The sequence below is a fragment of the Papio anubis genome, chromosome 5 (genome assembly GCF_008728515.1).
Source record: "Papio anubis isolate 15944 chromosome 5, Panubis1.0, whole genome shotgun sequence".
Classification (NCBI taxonomy): Eukaryota; Metazoa; Chordata; class Mammalia; order Primates; family Cercopithecidae; genus Papio; species Papio anubis.
This window is the reverse complement of record NC_044980.1, coordinates 21,011,273-21,032,559: the sequence shown is the minus strand read 5'-3', so window position 1 is coordinate 21,032,559 and position 21,287 is coordinate 21,011,273. Positions and strand designations below refer to the sequence as shown.

Sequence of the window (21,287 nt, the reverse complement as noted above, 5' to 3'; positions counted from 1 at the left end):
GACCTGGGCTTCAACAAAGTAAGAACAGAGAAAGTGGTGCTGTAATAGCCCAATGGGCTCTTCCTGCCCATTGCACAGACAAAACCAATTCACTGAGACCACGGGACTGCAGTAAAGAGCTTACCTGACACTAGGCTAGCCATGCAGAAGATAGAGTTGTTACTCAGATCAGTCTCCCTGAAGGCCCAGAGGTTAAGGTTTTTCAAGGATAGTTTGATGGGCAAGGGACTAGCAAATGGGTGCTGCTGATTGGTTGGGGATGACATCGTAAGGGTGTAAAATATAGTCCCCCCATGCTGAGTCCATCTCTGGGCAGGGAACCATAGGACTCTTTGAGTCATATGCCACAAATCTGGGTGGGGTTAGAGTGAAAAACATGTCAAAAGACCAATCTTACATTCTGCATTCGTGATGTAATCTGTAGGGGCAATTAGGGAAGTTACAAATCTTGTGACCTCTAATCACATGATTCTTGAGCAGTAAGAGATTATAGAAACTACCTGTGTTTTAGCAGAATTCAGGCCACTGTCATAATCCTAATCTTGTGGCCTTTCTTTAGTTTTACAGACGTGGTTTTGGCCCAGGAACAAGGAGGGCATCAGTTATAGGGAGGGACTATCATCATCTTTGGTTCAAAGTTAAAGTATATAGTAATCAAAGGCCATATGATCAACCATCGCATCTTATGCGTACTATTCTTTGCTTATATAGGTATTAAGAGAAATCAAAATTTCTAACAGGGGAAACATGAAAATGAAAGGAGATCAATATTATAAGTTAACAGGTATGAGGTGAGCAAATTAAAATATAGAAAGGTAAAAAGAAAGCATTGATTACAAAGCAGGTAAACACATGAATAAAAATATGATAAATAAAAGGAATACCTATAGGGAATTAATAAATATAGTTCCTGCTGCATAAAAAAGTACGGTGAAAGAGAATGATGTCATGTTCAAGTGAAATTGCTGTTTTGTTATAATAAATTCCATGAAATTGTGAGAGTTTTTGAAGATTTAAAACTGATTTTTTTTTGTTTTTGTTCCTCAGAGGAAACGCATAAAACAATCATATCTTAGAAGGAGAAAAATATCCTTCCTTTATTTTGCCCAGGTTTACTACAGTAAAGGAACAGGTACTGACACTGCAATTAGCAACTCATTGGAGTCAGACTTGAGGGAATTCCTTTAGAAAACAGAAATTTTTAAAGGTCCTAGAAAATCACTATGTTAATGTTAAATTCGTGCTGTCTCAGATTTTCTTAGATGATGAGAGGCCAGTGCCATTGACCTTAAAATTATCACTTAAACAAAGCACCACAGCAGCACCGTATTTCAGGAATAGTATATTTTCAGTTATTGCAGACATAAAATTAATGTTTACAGTGAGGGTGCAAGTAAGCAGTGATAAGCTAAAATTGAGCATCCGTGACTCCATAGAAAATGACTTCCTATATTATATTATGTTTCACAGCCTTTTCTAATTTGGTCATATATATTGATACTGAAAGCCCCAATTCTTGGTAATGTGTATTGATGACGTGTTACAGTGCCCATAATTTATATATACGGTTCTGAGAACACACAAAAAGCAAAACTATTTTTAAATTAGCAGTATGTATGCTTTTAAATACTGATACAGACATTTACTAGTAAAAAAAAAAAAAAAAAAAAAGACGTAGACATCCAAAAGTGTTTAATATAAGATGCCATAAAATAAGACAACAAAATATGGAGTTTTCATGGGACCACTTTTCCAATACCAAATTTGCAGCTAGAATCTGGAATATCTTCAATGATCCTATTTCATTTTTATTCAGTTTTTTTTTTTAATCATTGCTTTATTCCACTAGATGTCAGTATTGGATAAGAGCAGAGAAATGCTTCCCTGAACATCTGTTCTCTTGCTGTTTTAACTTTGCTCATATAAAATGATTAAGCCCTACCTAGCATGTATGTCTGCATGTAAATGATGTGATTTTTAAGAAAAAAAAACAAAAAACATTTGCAACTGATGATCTTTACAAATTACCCAGAAACTTGTACATGGAGGTGATTCTTTTCTTAAAATGTTTACCTTGCGCCTGTAATCCCAGCACTTTGGGAGGCGGAGGTGGGTGGATCACCTGAGGTCAGGAATTCGAGACCAGCCTGGCCAACATGTTGAAGCCCTGTCTCTACTAAAAACACAAAAATCAGCCGGGCATGGTGGCGCGCGCCTGTAATCCCAGCTACTCAGGAGGCTGAGGCAGGAGAATCGCTTGAACCCCGGAGGAGGCGGAAGTTGCAGTGAGCCGAGATCGCGCCACTGAGCTCCAGCCTGGGCGAGAGGAAGAGGCTTTCAAAAAACTAAAAAAATAAAAATTCCTTGTACTACCCTTACCCACTAATTATGAAGAAAAATGAAAATTTTAAACCAATACAATTGGTAATAACTTGCAAATTGCTCTGAAGTAATGTTGACCCTTTCTGTCACATTCTACATAAATGTACTCCTTATTCTTAATTTGTCCTCGCTACAGCCTTTAGATTTTGAAACAAAGAAGGCATACACTTTCAAAGTTGAGGCTTCCAACCTTCACCTTGACCACCGGTTTCACTCGGCGGGCCCGTTTAAAGACACAGCGACGGTGAAGATCAGCGTGCTGGACGTAGATGAGCCGCCGGTTTTCAGCAAGCCGCTCTACACCATGGAGGTTTACGAAGACACTCCGGTCGGGACGATCATTGGCGCTGTCACTGCTCAAGACCTGGATGTAGGCAGCAGTGCTGTTAGGTGAGAAAAGGAAACATTTTCTTTTCTACGTCTCAGGAAAACAAAACAAAACAAGAACAAAAACAAGAAAACCAATTCTCTGTCCAAAACTGCATGATGATTTAATTATAGAATATGATGCTTGAAAACATAAAACTTTACATAAGAATAGAGGAAGTGCTATAGGATTTTGGGGGTAAATACCTTATCAACTATTGCAACAATGTTTACTAGTGGCGTTACAACCACTAGAGGTCTGATTCCCCTGTCACTCAAGGTAACAAATCTCAACTCTTCATGTAGAAATGGAATTTAATAATATAACCTTTTAGAGAATGATTCTCATAATTAGTGATATTAAGATACTTTGCAAGTGCCTAGAGTATAATAGACATTAATACATTTTATAAATAGTCTAAACTTTCTGACCCCTTACCCAAAGTTAGTGTTTGAAAAAGTTATTGCAATTTGCATGTCATTTTTCCAGTGTGTAAAACATGTCTGCTGGGTTTGAGGTGAAATGAGTAGAGGCACAGTTAGAGTCAGTCCTAGAGTAAAATGAATTTATGAAATTGCTCAAAGCACACACTTTGCAAGGAACTGCTTCCTGCTCATCTCTCTCCCACTCTCTCAACACATAAATTCCACTAGTACTATCAAGACAATGCAATTTCCCTTTTCCTCACTTATACATTGACCCAGCAGTATGTTTTGAGACTTTTTTTTCCCCATTCATTCTATTGTATGCTTGAATTTTCTGCTGCATGCCTACAGCTGTTGGGAAACGGATTAAAAGACAAGTATGAGATTTGTTTCTGAATCTTCTGTCCCTAAATGATTGAAGCTTGGTATGCAAGAACCAAAATAAGAAAACATTAAGTAGGTTTTTAAAGCAAAACACTCTCTTCTATTGACATACAACAGACAAATATTTTGTAAGATTTTACACCATGTGGTAAGTAAAGATTAAAACAATGGATCAAGTTTTCAGTGGTATCCTTAACACAGTAATTGCATATAGTGAAATCTCACGAAATGGCTTGACAGCATACGCAACTTGCTCTTTGAATTTATCTGAATCCATCACCTATAGTTACATGAATACTACCTCAGTCAGCTCTAGCTGCTATAATCCATTAATGCATACTGGATGTATTAGTCTGCTTTCACACTGCTATAAAGAACTGCCCTGAGACTGGGTAATCTAAAAAGTAAAGAGGTTTAATTGAATCGCAGTTCCACATGGCTGGGGAGGCCTTGGGAAACTTACAATCATGGCGGAAAAGGAAGCCGGCGAATCTTACATGGCGGCGGGCAAAAGACAACGTGTGAAGGAGGAACCGTCAAACACTTATACAATAATCAGATCTTGTGAGAGCGCACTCACTATCATGAGAAAAGCATGGGGGAACCACCTCCGTGAGTCAATCACCTCCTACTAACTAGGACCCTCCTTCAACACGTAGGGATTATAATTCGAGTTGAGATTTTGGTGGGGACACAGAGCCAAACCATATCGCTGAGTGACTTAAGTTACAAACACAGTTCTGGAGGCTAGACAGTCCGAGATCAAGGGACCAGCTGATCTGGCGTCTGGTGAGGACCTGCTTCCTTTTCAGCAGGTGGTCATCTTCTCCTTGTTTCCAGACACTGGAGAAAGAGAAAGAGAGCTCTCTCTATAGTCCCTTTTGTAATGGTAAAAATAACTTCATGAGGGCTCCATCCTGATGAACTAATTACCTCCCAAATGCCCCATCTTTTAATACTATCACATTGAGGTTTAAGATTGCCAGATGTGAATTTTGGGGGGATACATATCAGCTCATAAGATTCCAATTCTGCCCACCCCAAATTTATGCCTTTTTTACATGCAAAGTGCATCCATCCTAAGAGCCCCAAAAGTCTCAACTTCTTCCAGTATTAACTCAAATCCAAAGTGTCATCTAAATATTATCTAAACCAAACAAATGTGAGACAAAAGGTACAGTTTATCCTGAGGCCACATTCCTCTCCAGCTGTGAATCTGTGAAACCAAATAAGTTACGTGTTTCCAAAATACAATGGTGAAGATATTCGTATTCCAAGAGGGAGAAAGAGGAAAGAAGAGAGGGGTGAGACGTCCAATGTAAGTCCAAAACCTAACAGTGGAAACTCCATCAAACCTTAGTGTCAAACATAATTTTTCTCTAGATCAATTCTTCACTTTGCAGGTCCACTAGAATGGATGTCCCACTTTTGGACTCACTAGGGTGGCAGCATAACCTCCCACACTCAGAGGGGCACCACCCAGGCTGTGGCTCTCTGCAGTAGCCTCACTCATGTGCAGTGGTCACACCCTCAGTGCTCCATTGGGCGACTCTACCCCAATGTCTCTTCTAGGCATTGAGCCCAATGTTTGAAATCATTATGGAAGCAGCCATTCCACAAGCCTGGTGACATCAAATCACTATTGGGGTGATTTGGAATTCTTCCCTCGATTTGGAGAATTATGAATGCTCATAGCTGAAGAGTTATGTGATGCTGTTTAACGGAGTTGAAGAAGTTTGATGATCTTCTTTCATTTCATTTCTCTTTCCTTCGGTACCAGCTGGCAGTGTTTCTGCTATTATAATCTCATCTGTTTTCCTGGCTTTTTCTGAAATAGTGGATGAAGTTCATGGTTCGCACCTATACAAATCTTCTTATTAAGTAATTGGTCTATCTATCAACCCTTAATGTTCTCTTCTAAACACACTTTCTCATTATTTTGGAACACAGATGGGTTGAGATATTTCCAAGTTCTTAAGCTTTGGTTTCTTTTTACTTAAAAAATTCATCTTTGTTTAATTTCTTTTATTTCACATTTTACTGTAAGGAGTTGTGAGGAACCAAGCTACTCCTTTAACACTTTGCTTAAAAATCTCCCCAGCTAAATACCTAATTTCATCACTCTAAAGTCCTTCTTTACACAAAATACTAGAACATGAACACCACCCACCTAAGTGCTTTGCCACTTTATGACAAATACTATCTTTCCTCTAGTTTCTAATAACATGTCTTTATTTCTCTCTGATAACATATCAGAATGGCTTTTACATCCATATATCTACCAACATTCTGTTTAGGATTGTTTAGATGTTCTTTGGGAAGACAGAGTCTTTCTCTACAGTTCTCTTTTCTCTCTGAACCTTTAACTGAATATCCTTGAACATTCATAATTTTAGCACTTCAAAACTCTTCCAGCCTGTACCCATTACCCAGTTTCATAGCCACTTCTACATTTTTAGGTATTTTTTATAGCTGCACTCCTACTGCTTGGTACCAATTTCTGTCTTAGTCACTTAAGGCTGCTGGAACAAATTACGGTAGATGGAGTAGCTTCAGCAGCAAACATATATGTCTCTTGTTTCTGGAAGCTGGAAAGGTTATGATCAATGTGCCAAGAGATGCATTTTCTAATAAAGGCCTGGTTTCTATTCTGCAGAAAGTCATGTTCTTGTATCCACACAGCAGAAAGAGAAAGAGAGCTGTCTGGTGTCTCGGTTAGAAGGGCACTAATCCTATGTATGAGGACTCCACCTTCATGACCTCATTACCCCCACGAAGGCCCATATCCATATATCATGCATTGGACGTTAGGATTTCAACATATGAATTTTGGGGAAACATAAACATTTAGTCCATAACAAATACTTTTATTCTTGAAGAGAACCTGTAATCAGGAGAAAACTCTAAAAAAAACTCATCTGTCTTTTAAAAAGAAATAAGTATAACAATTACTGAACACCCCTACATTTCAGACTGAATGCTAAACAGTTTACTCACTAGATTCAAACTATTGTTTTCCATGTCTGTATTACAACATGATTCACTTCCAGTTAAGTTCCAGAAAACCATATATGATTTATAAGGCTATATGCAGATACACACACACACACACACACACACACACACACACATCCACATATACATTCAGTATTTGTTGAGGTATTCTCCAAAATCTCCTGCCTTGGTAATTATTATGTATTACCCTAACATTATTTATCAGTCTTTTATTTCTGAAGCCCTTGGATGTTCTGTTGATAATTACAAAAGTAGGAGATGCCTGGTAAATGGATTTACCGGTTTTTAAAAATATGAACAGTTATTGAAGGAATATTGAAGATTGTAACAAAAATAATTAAAAGGTAAATAAGATTAATTGAAACTCTCTGCAGGTCAATAAATAAGAATTTACATAGAGAAACTAAGTATCTAGAGTAGAGAACATGCTATGTTGTTTAATTTACTGTATGTTCTATTTTTAAGACTTATAAAAGAATGATGAGGCCAAAATATTAAGAAGAACATGATTTTAATGCAATACTTAAGAACTAGAAAAATCAAAGTTCCTAAGTAAAAAACATTATTAGGTAAAGATACACCTTCCAAATTCAAGAAAATTGTTAGAGTCAGGACCCTGGTGTGAGGAACAAAGGAAGGTTAACATGAAAGAAATTCTCCTGCTATAAGTGTGTTTTTTATTTTGTACTTTTTATGTCACAGTAGCTAGTATCTGACAAGTGCTACTTTATATCAAATAAAGTAGTGTACCATGTCTTACTTCTAATGAGTAGCGGTCGACCCACTTGACACAGATGGATCTAATTGATCCCCGCAAGGGGTTGTCAAAAGACAGAGCTGTTTTTGAATCAACTGAAACCTGTCTTTGTTCCATGTCCTTGGAGTGAACAACACACTTGAATAATGTCAGCTAAGGAAACATGGGGTATGAGGCATCATCTTTCCTTGCTCTGAAAATGTGTTTACTCACTTAAGAATGAGAGTGAAAATACGTTGTGAAAACTAAGAATGAAAGTGTAAAATTACTTGACATGTTTAGATATGCTGTTTGTTTTGTTTTCCTTTACTTAATTATCTTTTCACAGAGTTATTATGCAAGGTATTAATTTAGGACCTTGAGTATTTTATCATCATCATCTTCATCATCATCATCATTATCATCATCACTAAGCACAGCCAAGAACCACATCAATGCCATAACCAAGGACTGATCCCATTTTGAAGAAAGGTTCTCTTAGGTTTCATAACTAGCAAACACACCATGTCTGGTTCCTTACTCTCAACCTTCGGCCCCAGCTTAATTTCTAGTTATTCTTTACTTTTCTAGCCTTTGCCTTTTGATGCACTGATTTCTTGTCTCTAATGCTGTATATTCTTTGAGATGAACACTGCTATTATATAGTTCCCAGAAACAATTTCTAGTGAGTCAAATGAGACTGGATTAAGTATATCCACCAGTAGTGATGCAGGGGCTTTTCATAACAGCAAGTTCTTGAGTTTAGAAATTTAAAACTGTTGATTATCCAGTTACATTGAAAGGTATTATTTATTTTGAGTATTATTGATTTGGGTTACAGAAAGATTTCAGTGGGTAATTTTGTTCAATATGTACCACTTTTCTTTTGTTCCAAACATGTAAAAGTCTGTTATCCTTGGAATAAATTTAAAAATAGAACTTAATCATATTTTTTATAAAATTTAAAAAATTGATTATTTAATTTTAATCCATGTCAAAAGTATTAAATAATAACAGAATGATGATGTAAAGTAAATCTATTTTATGTATGTAGACTTGCATATATAAACTCAAAATTACAGTGGTTAAGAGTACAATTTAAAAGTGTACAGATTGTTCCCTGACTCGTAAAGATTCATCTTACAATGTTTTCACTTTGCAATGCTCTGAAATTGATATGCATTCAGTAGAAATCATACTTTGAGTACCTATACATCGATTCCTTTTTTCCCTTTCAGTTCAGCATTCAATAAATTACATAAGATATTCCACACTTTATTATAAGACAGGTTTTGCGCTAGATGATTTTGTCCAAATGTAGGCTAAAATAAGTTGTTCAAGCAGGTTTAAGGTAGGCTAGGCTAAGCTAGAATGTTAAATGAAAAAAAAATTGGATATTTTTGTATAAATTGATGGACATGAAAAGAAAAAGCAGAGAGGGTTTGATATGGAATACCTCTAAGAAACTCAGAGATAAACAAACAAATAAAAGGAGATGTAGAATTTAGAAACTGCAGGGGTAGCTGAATATATTAATCTCTGGGGATTTTGCCCTATTCATCTTTTTCACAACTGTGGTATACTGAGTCTTTAGGACCCACAAGAGAATTATTTCTCTGAAGTTGGTTTTTGCATGAAGTCTCTTTGTAAGTGTGCTGAATGGATTTAGCTTGTATTAACTCCATTTATAGAAGCAAAGAAACTGAAAAATCATTTTACTTAAAGAAAAATGAAAAAAAAAAGCAAACGAGAAAGAGAAGAAGAGAAAATTTGCTAAGAAAATAGGGATCAACTGGACTACAATTTGCTAACAGAGGTTAATCCCCATAAAGATCATGCCAGAACACCCAGATGTATGAGCGCTTAAGAAAAAAAGACATTGCATTTACACATCTAGATATAGATCTACCTATATTAGATTTGCAAAAACTCACATGCACATATACACATATATATGCATACTGTATTTTATTAGTACATTGCATTATACACTAGAATATATCTTTTACATCAAGAAAATTGTTTAAATTAAATTAATTTTGCATGTAGTATATGAAACCTTATTCAGTATAGTCCCAACTTTAAGGTATCTTTTCATTTTTCACATTATATGTATTTGTGTCCTAAGTAAAATTTTGGTAAGTACCATGACAGGGTTCAATATGGTGGTTTCAGTGGATATGAAGGACATGAAGAAGACACTGGGAAATGGGAGAAGTGAGTTATAAGTGATAAAATATACATACCCTTTTGATATCCAAGATGGCAGAAGTCTAGGATGAAGGAGATAAAATAGAGGTTAACTATTTTAACTGGAAGAAATAGAACTGAGAAGAGTTGAGTTTTGGTAGACCACATCTTCAAATGTCTTTATATGAGTTCTGAATCATCAATAACTTTATATGAGTTCTGAATTTATCAATAACTTAATTTCCCTCTCTTTAATCTCTCCTTAATCTCTTTGGGGAGCCATTGCACACAAACTCAGCAAAATCTATCCCCAGTGAGACAGTTGAGTATATATGCTTTAGACATGCTGTTATCAAGTTATTGGTCCATGTGAATCTGCCTTTTAGAGTGGAATTCTATCTGTAGTTGACAATATTAAACAAAGCTGACAATTTTACTAGTATACATGCTTATTTTGTTTGCACTGGAAAAAAAATAGCATTCCCTTCAAATTTACACCAACTGAATGGTTAAGAATATATCCCTTCAGAATTTGTTATTATATACTAAATGATGGAGACTTACATGTTTCTCTGTAAATAAAGTTATTTTGCTTCCTCTTCAAATGACCAACTCACTGACGGTCAATATACAAGGAACTATCGCAAATAATATGTAACAAGATAAACACGTTCACTTTTACTTATGTCAGTAGCAACCAATTATCTACATATAGTAACATTGTAAGAGCTAAATTGTGCTGGGTACTGAGCTTAGCACATTGCTCAGATTTGTTTAAACACTGAAGCTGACATTAGTTGACAGAGTGGGACACTGAGGCCCAAGATCATATTATGTCTTCAGAAAGAATAAGAAAACGATTTAAACAAAGGCTGCCAAATTTCAAAGGTTATGCTACTAATCACTCTGCTACTTAAATTTAATTGAAATGCTAACCTGAATTTTTGAGTAGCTTTGTAATTCTACAATTGATGAAAATAAAATTAAAATTAAGCAAAGTGGCTGGAATATGAACACAAAGCAGTAAAAATATATATTTGGTATTTTAAAATATGCTAACTATGAACCCTACTATATACGTGAAAGTATTATATATACTTTACATATGTTTAAAGGTAATTACAGCAACCTAATTAAACCTGAAAAAATGTTAAATTGGATTATGACAATAGTGACATTAATCAGGCTGGACTCACCATATTATACCTTATTACGAGAGTTTAAGTTCCCTTTATTTTACTGGAGAACTACAAAGTTCTTTTTTTTTTTTTTTTTTTTTTAAATTTATTTATTATTATTATACTTTAAGTTGTAGGGTACATGTGCATAACGTGCAGGTTTGTTACATATGTATACTTGTGCCATGTTGGTGTGCTGCACCCATCAACTCGTCATTTACATCAGGTATAACTCCCAATGCAATCCCTCCCCCCTCCCCCCTCCCCATGATAGGCCCCGGTGTGTGATGTTCCCCTTCCTGAGTCCAAGTGATCTCATTGTTCAGTTCCCACCTATGAGTGAGAACATGCGGTGTTTGGTTTTCTGTTCTTGTGATAGTTTGCTAAGAATGATGGTTTCCAGCTGCATCCATGTCCCTACAAAGGACGCAAACTCATCCTTTTTTATGGCTGCATAGTATTCCATGGTGTATATGTGCCACATTTTCTTAATCCAATCTGTCACTGATGGACATTTGGGTTGATTCCAAGTCTTTGCTATTGTGAATAGTGCTGCAATAAACATACGTGTGCATGTGTCTTTATAGCAGCATAATTTATAATCCTTTGGGTATATCCCCAGTAATGGGATGGCTGGGTCATATGGTACATCTAGTTCTAGATCCTTGAGGAATCGCCATACTGTTTTCCATAATGGTTGAACTAGTTTACAATCCCACCAACAGTGTAAAAGTGTTCCTATTTCTCCACATCCTCTCCAGCACCTGTTGTTTCCTGACTTTTTAATGATCGCCATTCTAACTGGTGTGAGATGGTATCTCATTGTGGTTTTGATTTGCATTTCTCTGATGGCCAGTGATGATGAGCATTTTTTCATATGTCTGTTGGCTGTATGAATGTCTTCCTTTGAGAAATGTCTGTTCATATCCTTTGCCCACTTTTTGATGGGGTTGTTTGTTTTTTTTTTGTAAATTTGTTTGAGTTCTTTGTAGGTTCTGGATATTAGCCCTTTGTCAGATGAGTAGATTGCAAAAATTTTCTCCCATTCTGTAGGTTGCCTGTTCACTCTGATGGTAGTTTCTTTTGCTGTGCAGAAGCTCTTTAGTTTAATTAGATCCCGTTTGTCAATTTTAGCTTTTGCTGCCGTTGCTTTTGGTGTTTTAGACATGAAGTCTTTGCCCATGCCTATGTCCTGAATGGTACTACCTAGGTTTTCCTCTAGGATTTTTATGGTATTAGGTCTAACATTTAAGTCTCTAATCCATCTTGAATTAATTTTCGTATAAGGAGTAAGGAAAGGATCCAGTTTCAGCTTTCTACTTATGGCTAGCCAATTTTCCCAGCACCATTTATTAAATAGGGAATCCTTTCCCCATTTCTTGTTTTTCTCAGGTTTGTCAAAGATCAGATGGCTGTAGATGTGTGGTATTATTTCTGAGGACTCTGTTCTGTTCCATTGGTCTATATCTCTGTTTTGGTACCAGTACCATGCTGTTTTGGTTACTGTAGCCTTGTAGTATAGTTTGAAGTCAGGTAGCGTGATGCCTCCAGCTTTGTTCTTTTGACTTAGGATTGTCTTGGAGATGCGGGCTCTTTTTTGGTTCCATATGAACTTTAAAGCAGTTTTTTCCAATTCTGTGAAGAAACTCATTGGTAGCTTGATGGGGATGGCATTGAATCTATAAATTACCTTGGGCAGTATGGCCATTTTCACGATATTGATTCTTCCTATCCATGAGCATGGTATGTTCTTCCATTTGTTTGTGTCCTCTTTGATTTCACTGAGCAGTGGTTTGTAGTTCTCCTTGAAGAGGTCCTTTACATCCCTTGTAAGTTGGATTCCTAGGTATTTGATTCTCTTTGAAGCAATTGTGAATGGAAGTTCATTCATGATTTGGCTCTCTGTTTGTCTGTTACTGGTGTATAAGAATGCTTGTGATTTTTGCACATTAATTTTGTATCCTGAGACTTTGCTGAAGTTGCTTATCAGCTTAAGGAGATTTTGGGCTGAGACAATGGGGTTTTCTAAATATACAATCATGTCATCTGCAAACAGGGACAATTTGACTTCTTCTTTTCCTAACTGAATACCCCTGATTTCTTTCTCTTGCCTAATTGCCCTAGCCAGAACTTCCAACACTATGTTGAATAGGAGTGGTAAGAGAGGGCATCCCTGTCTTGTACCAGTTTTCAAAGGGAATTTTTCCAGTTTTTGCCCATTCAGTATGATATTGGCTGTGGGTTTGTCATAAATAGCTCTTATGATTTTGAGGTACGTTCCATCAATACCGAATTTATTGAGCATTTTTAGCATGAAGGGCTGTTGAATTTTGTCAAAAGCCTTTTCTGCATCTATTGAAATAATCATGTGGTTCTTGTCTTTGGTTCTGTTTATATGCTGGATTATGTTTATTGATTTGCGAATGTTGAACCAGCCTTGCATCCCAGGGATGAAGCCCACTTGATCATGGTGGATAAGCTTTTTGATGTGTTGTTGAATCCGGTTTGCCAGTATTTTATTGAGGATTTTTGCATCGATGTTCATCAGGGATATTGGTCTAAAATTCTCTTTTTTTGTTGTATCTCTGCCAGGCTTTGGTATCAGGATGATGTTGGCCTCATAAAATGAGTTAGGGAGGATTCCCTCTTTTTCTATTGATTGGAATAGTTTCAGAAGGAATGGTACCAACTCCTCCTTATACCTCTGGTAGAATTCAGCTGTGAATCCATCTGGTCCTGGACTTTTTTTGGTTGGTAGGCTATTAATTATTGCCTCAATTTCAGAGCCTACTATTGGTCTATTCAGGGATTCAACTTCTTCCTGGTTTAGTCTTGGAAGAGTGTAAGTGTCCAGGAAATTATCCATTTCTTCTAGGTTTTCCAGTTTATTTGCGTAGAGGTGTTTATAGTATTCTCTGATGGTAGTTTGTATTTCTGTGGGGTCGGTGGTGATATCCCCTTTATCATTTTTAATTGCGTCGATTTGATTCTTCTCTCTTTTCTTCTTTATTAGTCTTGCTAGTGGTCTGTCAATTTTGTTGATCTTTTCAAAAAACCAACTCCTGGATTCATTGATTTTTTGGAGGGTTTTTTGTGTCTCTATCTCCTTCAGTTCTGCTCTGATCTTAGTTATTTCTTGCCTTCTGCTAGCTTTGGAATGTGTTTGCTCTTGCTTCTCTAGTTCTTTTAATTGCGATGTTAGAGTGTCAATTTTTGATCTTTCCTGCTTTCTCTTGTGGGCATTTAGTGCTATAAATTTCCCTCTGCACACTGCTTTAAATGTGTCCCAGAGATTCTGGTATGTTGTATCTTTGTTCTCATTGGTTTCAAAGAACATCTTTATTTCTGCCTTCATTTCGTTATGTACCCAGTAGTCATTCAGGAGCAGGTTGTTCAGTTTCCATGTAGTTGAGCGGTTTTGATTGAGTTTCTTAGTCCTGAGTTCTAGTTTGATTGCACTGTGGTCTGAGAGACAGTTTGTTATAATTTCTGTTCTTGTACATTTGCTGAGGAGTGCTTTACTTCCAATTATATGGTCAATTTTGGAGTAAGTACGATGTGGTGCTGAGAAGAATGTATATTCTGTTGATTTGGGGTGGAGAGTTCTATAGATGTCTATTAGGTCTGCTTGCTGCAGAGATGAGTTCAATTCCTGGATATCCTTGTTAACTTTCTGTCTTGTTGATCTGTCTAATGTTGACAGTGGAGTGTTGAAGTCTCCCATTATTATTGTATGGGAGTCTAAGTCTCTTTGTAAGTCTCTAAGGACTTGCTTTATGAATCTGGGTGCTCCTGTATTGGGTGCATATATATTTAGGATAGTTAGCTCTTCCTGTTGAATTGATCCCTTTACCATTATGTAATGGCCTTCTTTGTCTCTTTTGATCTTTGATGGTTTAAAGTCTGTTTTATCAGAGACTAGGATTGCAACCCCTGCTTTTTTTTTGTTCTCCATTTGCTTGGTAAATCTTCCTCCATCCCTTTATTTTGAGCCTATGTATGTCTCTGCGTGTGAGATGGGTCTCCTGAATACAGCAGACTGATGGGTCTTGACTCTTTATCCAGTTTGCCAGTCTGTGTCTTTTAATTGGAGCATTTAGTCCATTTACATTTAAGGTTAAGATTGTTATGTGTGAACTTGATCCTGCCATTATGATATTAACTGGTTATTTTGCTCGTTAGTTGATGCAGTTTCTTCCTAGCCTCGATGGTCTTTACATTTTGGCATGTTTTTGCAATGGCTGGTACCGGTTGTTCCTTTCCATGTTGAGTGCTTCCTTCAGGGTCTCTTGTAAGGCAGGCCTACTGGTGACAAAATCTCTAAGCATTTGCTTATCTGTAAAGGATTTTATTTCTCCTTCACTTATGAAACTTAGTTTGGCTGGATATGAAATTCTGGGTTGAAAATTCTTTTCTTTAAGAATGTTGAATATTGGCCCCCACTCTCTTCTGGCTTGTAGAGTTTCTGCCGAGAGATCTGCTGTGAGTCTGATGGGCTTCCCTTTGTGGGTAACCCGACCTTTCTCTCTGGCTGCCCTTAAGATTTTTTCCTTCATTTCAACTTTGGTGAATCTGGCAATTATGTGTCTTGGAGTTGCTCTTCTCGAGGAGTATCTTTGTGGCGTTCTCTGTATTTCCTGGATTTGAATGTTGGCCTGCCCTACTAGGTTGGGGAAGTTCTCCTGGATGATATCCTGAAGAGTGTTTTCCAACTTGGTTCCATTTTCTCCCTCACTTTCAGGCACCCCAATCAGACGTAGATTTGGTCTTTTTACATAATCCCATACTTCTTGCAGGCTTTGTTCATTTCTTTTTCTTCTTTTTTCTTTTGGTTTCTCTTCTCGCTTCATTTCATTCATTTGATCCTCAATCGCTGATACTCTTTCTTCCAGTTGATCGAGTCGGTTACTGAAGCTTGTGCATTTGTCACGTATTTCTCGTGTCATGGTTTTCATCTCTTTCATTTCGTTTATGACCTTCTCTGCATTAATTACTCTAGCCGTCAATTCTTCCACTTTTTTTTCAAGATTTTTAGTTTCTTTGCGCTGGGTACGTAATTCCTCCTTTAGCTCTGAGAAAGTTGATGGACTGAAGCCTTCTTCTCTCATCTCGTCAAAGTCATTCTCCGTCCAGCTTTGATCCGTTGCTGGCGATGAGCTGCGCTCCTTTGCCGGGGGAGATGTGCTCTTATTTTTTGAATTTCCAGCTTTTCTGCCCTGCTTTTTCCCCATCTTTGTAGTTTTATCTGCCTCTGGTCTTTGATGATGGTGATGTACTGATGGGGTTTTGGTGTAGGTGTCCTTCCTGTTTGATAGTTTTCCTTCTAACAGTCAGGACCCTCAGCTGTAGGTCTGTTGGAGATTGCTTGAGGTCCACTCCAGACCCTGTTTGCCTGGGTATCAGCAGCAGAGGCTGCAGAAGATAGAATATTTCTGAACAGCGAGTGTACCTGTCTGATTCTTGCTTTGGAAGCTTCCTCTCAGGGGTGTACTCCACCCTGTGAGGTGTGGGGTGTCAGACTGCCCCTAGTGGGGGATGTCTCCCAGTTAGGCTACTCAGGGGTCAGGGACCCACTTGAGCAGGCAGTCTGTCCCTTCTCAGATCTCAACCTCCGTGTTGGGAGATCCACTGCTCTCTTCAAAGCTGTCAGACAGAGTCGTTTGCGTCTGCAGAGGTTTCTGCTGCTTTTTTGTTGTTGTTGTTGTTGTTGTTGTTGTGTAGCTGTGCGCTGTCCCCAGAGGTGGAGTCTCAGTTGAAAATGCAGAAATCACCGGTCTTCTGTGTCGCTCGCGCTGGGAGTTGGAGACTGGAGCTGTTCCTATTCGGCCATCTTGCTCCGCCCCCTCCCAAAGTTCTTATACAATTTAGGCATAACTAAGCGTTTTACTGTTTACCAAATTCAATGGGTTTGTGATACAGATCTGCAACTCCAATTTTTAGGAGGACAGGAGGATTTCAATGAAATAGGCAATGATGCATTTGCTTTAATTTTCAAATAAATTTTACATTATTCTATTGATACGCCTAAGGGAATCTCTATAACTAAAGTGTTCAGATATTTGTTAGGCTATGAACTTTTTTTTTTTTTTTTTTTTTTTTGAGATGGAGTCTTGCTCAGTCGCCCAGGCTGGAGTGCAGTGGTGCGATCTCGGCTCTCTCAGCTCACTGCAAGCTCCCCCTCCCAGGTTCACGCCATTCTCCTGACTCGGCCTCCCAAGTAGCTGGGACTACAGGCGCCCACCATGTCTGGCTAATTTTTTTTGTATTTTTAGTAGAGACGAGGTTTCACCGTGTTAGCCAGGATGGTCTCCATCTCCTGACCTCGTGATCCACCTGCCTCGCCTCACAAAGTGATGGGATTACAGGCGTGAGCCACCGCACCCCGCTGGATATGAACTATTTTTGTGCTGCCCTGTTATGCTCTTTGTAACTACCCCCAAATGAGAGAACGTCCTTGTCTTTGTAGTATACATATTCTATATTACTGACCTGTACTATTTGGGTTTAACTTTTGCCTGCTAGAGATTCAGTTTTGTTGCTTTACCTGCAAGTACTGAGAGAGTATCCTATAATATACAATTATCCCAGCTCTTTTTCTTCTGTCTTTAATTTCCTTTGTAGAATAGCCCCTTTGTCACATGTATTTGAGATTTTGTACATTATTTATATATTAAAATAGTTACTTTAAATATATAAACAATAAATGTAAAATATTCTTCTCGAAAAATACTGTAATAATCAGTGATCAATAGGAAACAAGAGAAATGAATCCATTTCATAAGCTGTTCCAGAGCACTCAGTTAAGAGAATATAAGTAATTTTCAGAGCACAAATTAGCTAAAGAGTAGACTAATCACAAGCAGAAAATGCAAGCTGAGTTAGAAGGAAAAGGAGGAAAATAAAAGCTTTCTTTCAAATATGATGTCTATATTTGGGTTTCAAATGGTAAGCAACTCTACGTAAAATGGCACTGTTCTTCAGAGCCATTTGGCCATGACCTAATAAGAGTAAATAAATCCAGTGCTGACCTGGGATAACAAGCGTTGGACTTAGTTCAACAAAATAGTTATAATGAAGCTCTCTCAAAAAGACGTCGGAATAAATACATTTGAATATTCAAAAATGTAAATTAAGGTATTCCATGCTTGAAGTATGACCAGGACATTATCAATAAGTCAGATAAAGTAATTCAATTCGCACATATAAGTGCACTGTATTATAAATAGAACAGTATATTCAGTAAGGAACTCTTCATACTTGAAAGAAACTTCCTGTATAACTAACAACACAAAATAGTTACTTTACTATTCTCATTTGAGAGAAACTGTTAACACCAATTCAAATTGGTAGAAAGTAAAGTTTTAAAAATGGTACAGTTTTGTAAGAAGGAAGTAATAGATGCTCTCTAGAGGGATTTGGCAAGTCTTTATGGGGAGAACATGAGGAAAGCTAAAAGGTGCCTTTGGTTTTTGAGTAAATTAGGAAAGTTCTGTGACATGAATGGGAAGAAAAAAATTGAAATGAGCTGACAACCAAGTCCAGAATAAGGGACTTCTGAAGGTCTAGAGTCAAAGATACTTCTAAGCAGAAGATACCAACATTTACTGAGCAAATTCTTTACTTATTTAGTCAGGTATTACAGTCTGTATTTTTTAATATGTGATAAAACTGAGACTTGGAAACTTTAAAGCTATTAAGTACAGAGCCTAGACTTAATCGTTATTTGTCTCAACCTCATTTTCTTTCTATTAGAGTAAGCTGCTTCAAGGTGTCTGCAAAGTAAACCAAAGGACAGGTGTAAAGCTTTGGGGGCAGAAGAAGTTCTTGTCAAAGATAAAGTTATTTTTGCTCTGAGTTAAAGACAAAATACATCGGTCAGATGAACCAACAGAATGGCGGGGTAGAAGAGAGTTTTGAAGTTAACTTCCAGATCTGTAAGATAATACAGAGTGAGAAGACCATGTATGGCTGTTCCAAAAAGAAAAAAAAAAAGAGGCAGAGGAAAGCTTAAGCAACTTGGAGGAAAATACAAATATAACAATTATAATTTCTACATTATATAGATTATGGTATATTTCTTCTTCTTTAGAGATCTATTTTAATCATATTGTGTGTGTACAAATGGGAAATTTAAAGACAGAAGACTTACTTTTATTAAATGATTACACTTTTGTAAATATTTAGTTTCTCATCAAACATTTAAAACAAGCCATAGGAACCCTCAAAACCATTTAAGATACAACTTTTAAGTCTAGTAAGGGGAAAGGAGAGATGAGGAGGAAGATAAGAAAAAAGAGGAACTGATAGGAAAGTAGGAACTGGTAGTTTAAAAAGTTTGAGAGGAACATAGTGGCATTTATTTGTGATTGCTGATGGAGAAATTACAATTGACTTATTGTTGCAGGTGGCTTAGGTGCTCAGTAAAATGTTTGTTAAAATGAATTGAACTGAATTTACTTTCTTTAATTGTCTTCCAAATGACAAAACAAAACATTGGCAACTAAGAAGACATATGAGTAAAGACATTTTGATCTACTATCATTATCTTAACAAAATAACATTTTCTACCTTGACCTGTATCTTTATTACCAGATTTTTCTTGTTTAAACAATGAGGTGTGATACTTTCAGAGTAATTTTGTACCATTAAGTTCTTTTTACACATGTAGTTGACAACTGGGACAGGGTCAAAGTTAGCGTTTCCATTGATGGTGAGAAAGTTATTAAGCGAATTGAAAAGCACAATTTTAAGGGAAATGCTTACCTAATAAATAGAATAAAAATTTTTAAAGCATTTCTGAAAACTAATTTATAGTATGGGAATAAAACCACACTTTCTCAAATGGCCTGCACAGACTAGGTTAAAGTTTTAATTTCTGATTTCTATTCAACTGTTAAAACCTTTTTTTTCCAGCAACAATCACTACATAATTGTATGAACTTTAGATTTATTTTATTATATACAGATTATAATCATATAATTGTTTTTTCATTTAAATCCCATCTACTCACCAAATAAGTATGAGATGAGTCAAACATACTTTCCGTTTAAGTCTTCTGCTCATAGAAACTCATTTGTTAGGCCAAATTACACAGTTCATGTTACACCATTGTGATTAGTTGCAATTCCAATACTATTTTACCCTTAGATTGTAAGTAGACTGTTGCAGACTGGCAGCAGAAACACATGATGGTTTACTCTGCGAGGTTGTAACTCTTCAAAATTTCTATACCTTTTAGAACTGGGCCATATCTTTTCTGAAATTGTCCAGAAAATGTAGGAATGGTTTCATTGAAGTTCATCGAAGATCTTTTCTTATAAATGTCTCTCAGTTGCTATACTGGATAAAATATCACAATAGAAAATATTTATGCTTTAGTCAGGCACAGGATTTAGTCAGTCACATACAGACAGAGCATCAGGAAGATGCGGGAGCTAGTATTAGGCTTATAGTCTAAGACCTGGCTAACTATGAGAAGATGCTGAAGATGCTTAGCTGAGTAGAAACTGTTCAAATATGTTTCAGCCATATTCCAGAAGATATAAAGCTTCATTGGAGGATAACATGAAGAGAAAGGAGCTTGCCAAATTTCACAAGGTGACAGAGCTAAAAATTAGATACCAGAAAGTAGTGACTGACAGTCAAACAGAAGCACCACATTTATGGTTTGTACTTTATGAGTTTGTGTGAGAACTTCATATTCAAGTACTAGAAAGCTGAAGGTTATGTGTGCCACTACTTGATGCCAGATAAGAAAATGTGTGTGTAAGGAAGAATTTTTATCTGGCAAGTAATACAAAATAATATGGAAGGAGAGAGGGAGAAAGGGGGAAAAGAACACTCACACACTCATACGCTGATACACATGACTCTATCCCTATGCAACATATGCTTTATCTTATTTCATTTTTATAACAACATTCATGGTTACACTGCTAGGTAGGTATTGTTTTCCAAATTTTATAGAAAGTAAGGAGACTAGATATTGGAAGGGAATCTCACTAAACTGATTGCACAAGGTAAATAAATAAAATGTATGTCACCCTAGTTCTCTCTGTACAAAAAAATTAGTGTGCTTCATGCTATATTTCATTGCATCTAGGTGGTGGTTAATGTATGTATTGCAAACTCTACTTCAGCATTAGTCTGAATGAACAAAAAAAATTAAATATGTTTACTAAGCTTGCAAGATATTGGATCCTGGTTGACTGATATATAGAAACACACAACTAAGAGATATACACATTATTTGATGAATATATTATGTAATTCTTGAATTTTAAACTTGTTATCAAAAATACCTAAAATTACAATTAAACATAACCTGTATATGTAGTGATTCACTGTATGAAGTTAGACTTCTGTTTGAATCAATTTGTTGAATTATAACATATGCTACAAATATTAACTATAAACAAGGTGATCAATTTTCCCAATCTCATCTGGGAAAAATCTTGAGGAGTTTTCTGGTCCTAAGGACACTCACTGTAAAAACTGAGGAAGTCCTCAGCAAACAAGAAATAATTGATTGTCCCGAATAAGACAGTCTTAAAGCTCTAACTATGCTGCCTTGATGTAGAAATATGTAACTATTACATAGACAGGAAGT

The 21,287-nt window shown here is 36.7% G+C and overlaps 1 protein-coding gene across 5 annotated transcripts in view; it reads left to right on the top strand.

The window, feature by feature from the left end:
- Positions 1-21,287, top strand: part of CDH12 (cadherin 12) — a 1,145,481-nt gene that overhangs the window by 1,077,714 nt on the left and 46,480 nt on the right. For all 5 annotated transcript variants that reach the window (XM_031666714.1, XM_031666715.1, XM_031666713.1 and 2 more), the window contains one exon: positions 2,519-2,772. In XM_031666714.1, the coding sequence (XP_031522574.1) occupies positions 2,519-2,772 (254 nt within the window). The remainder of the gene's footprint in view (positions 1-2,518; positions 2,773-21,287) is intronic.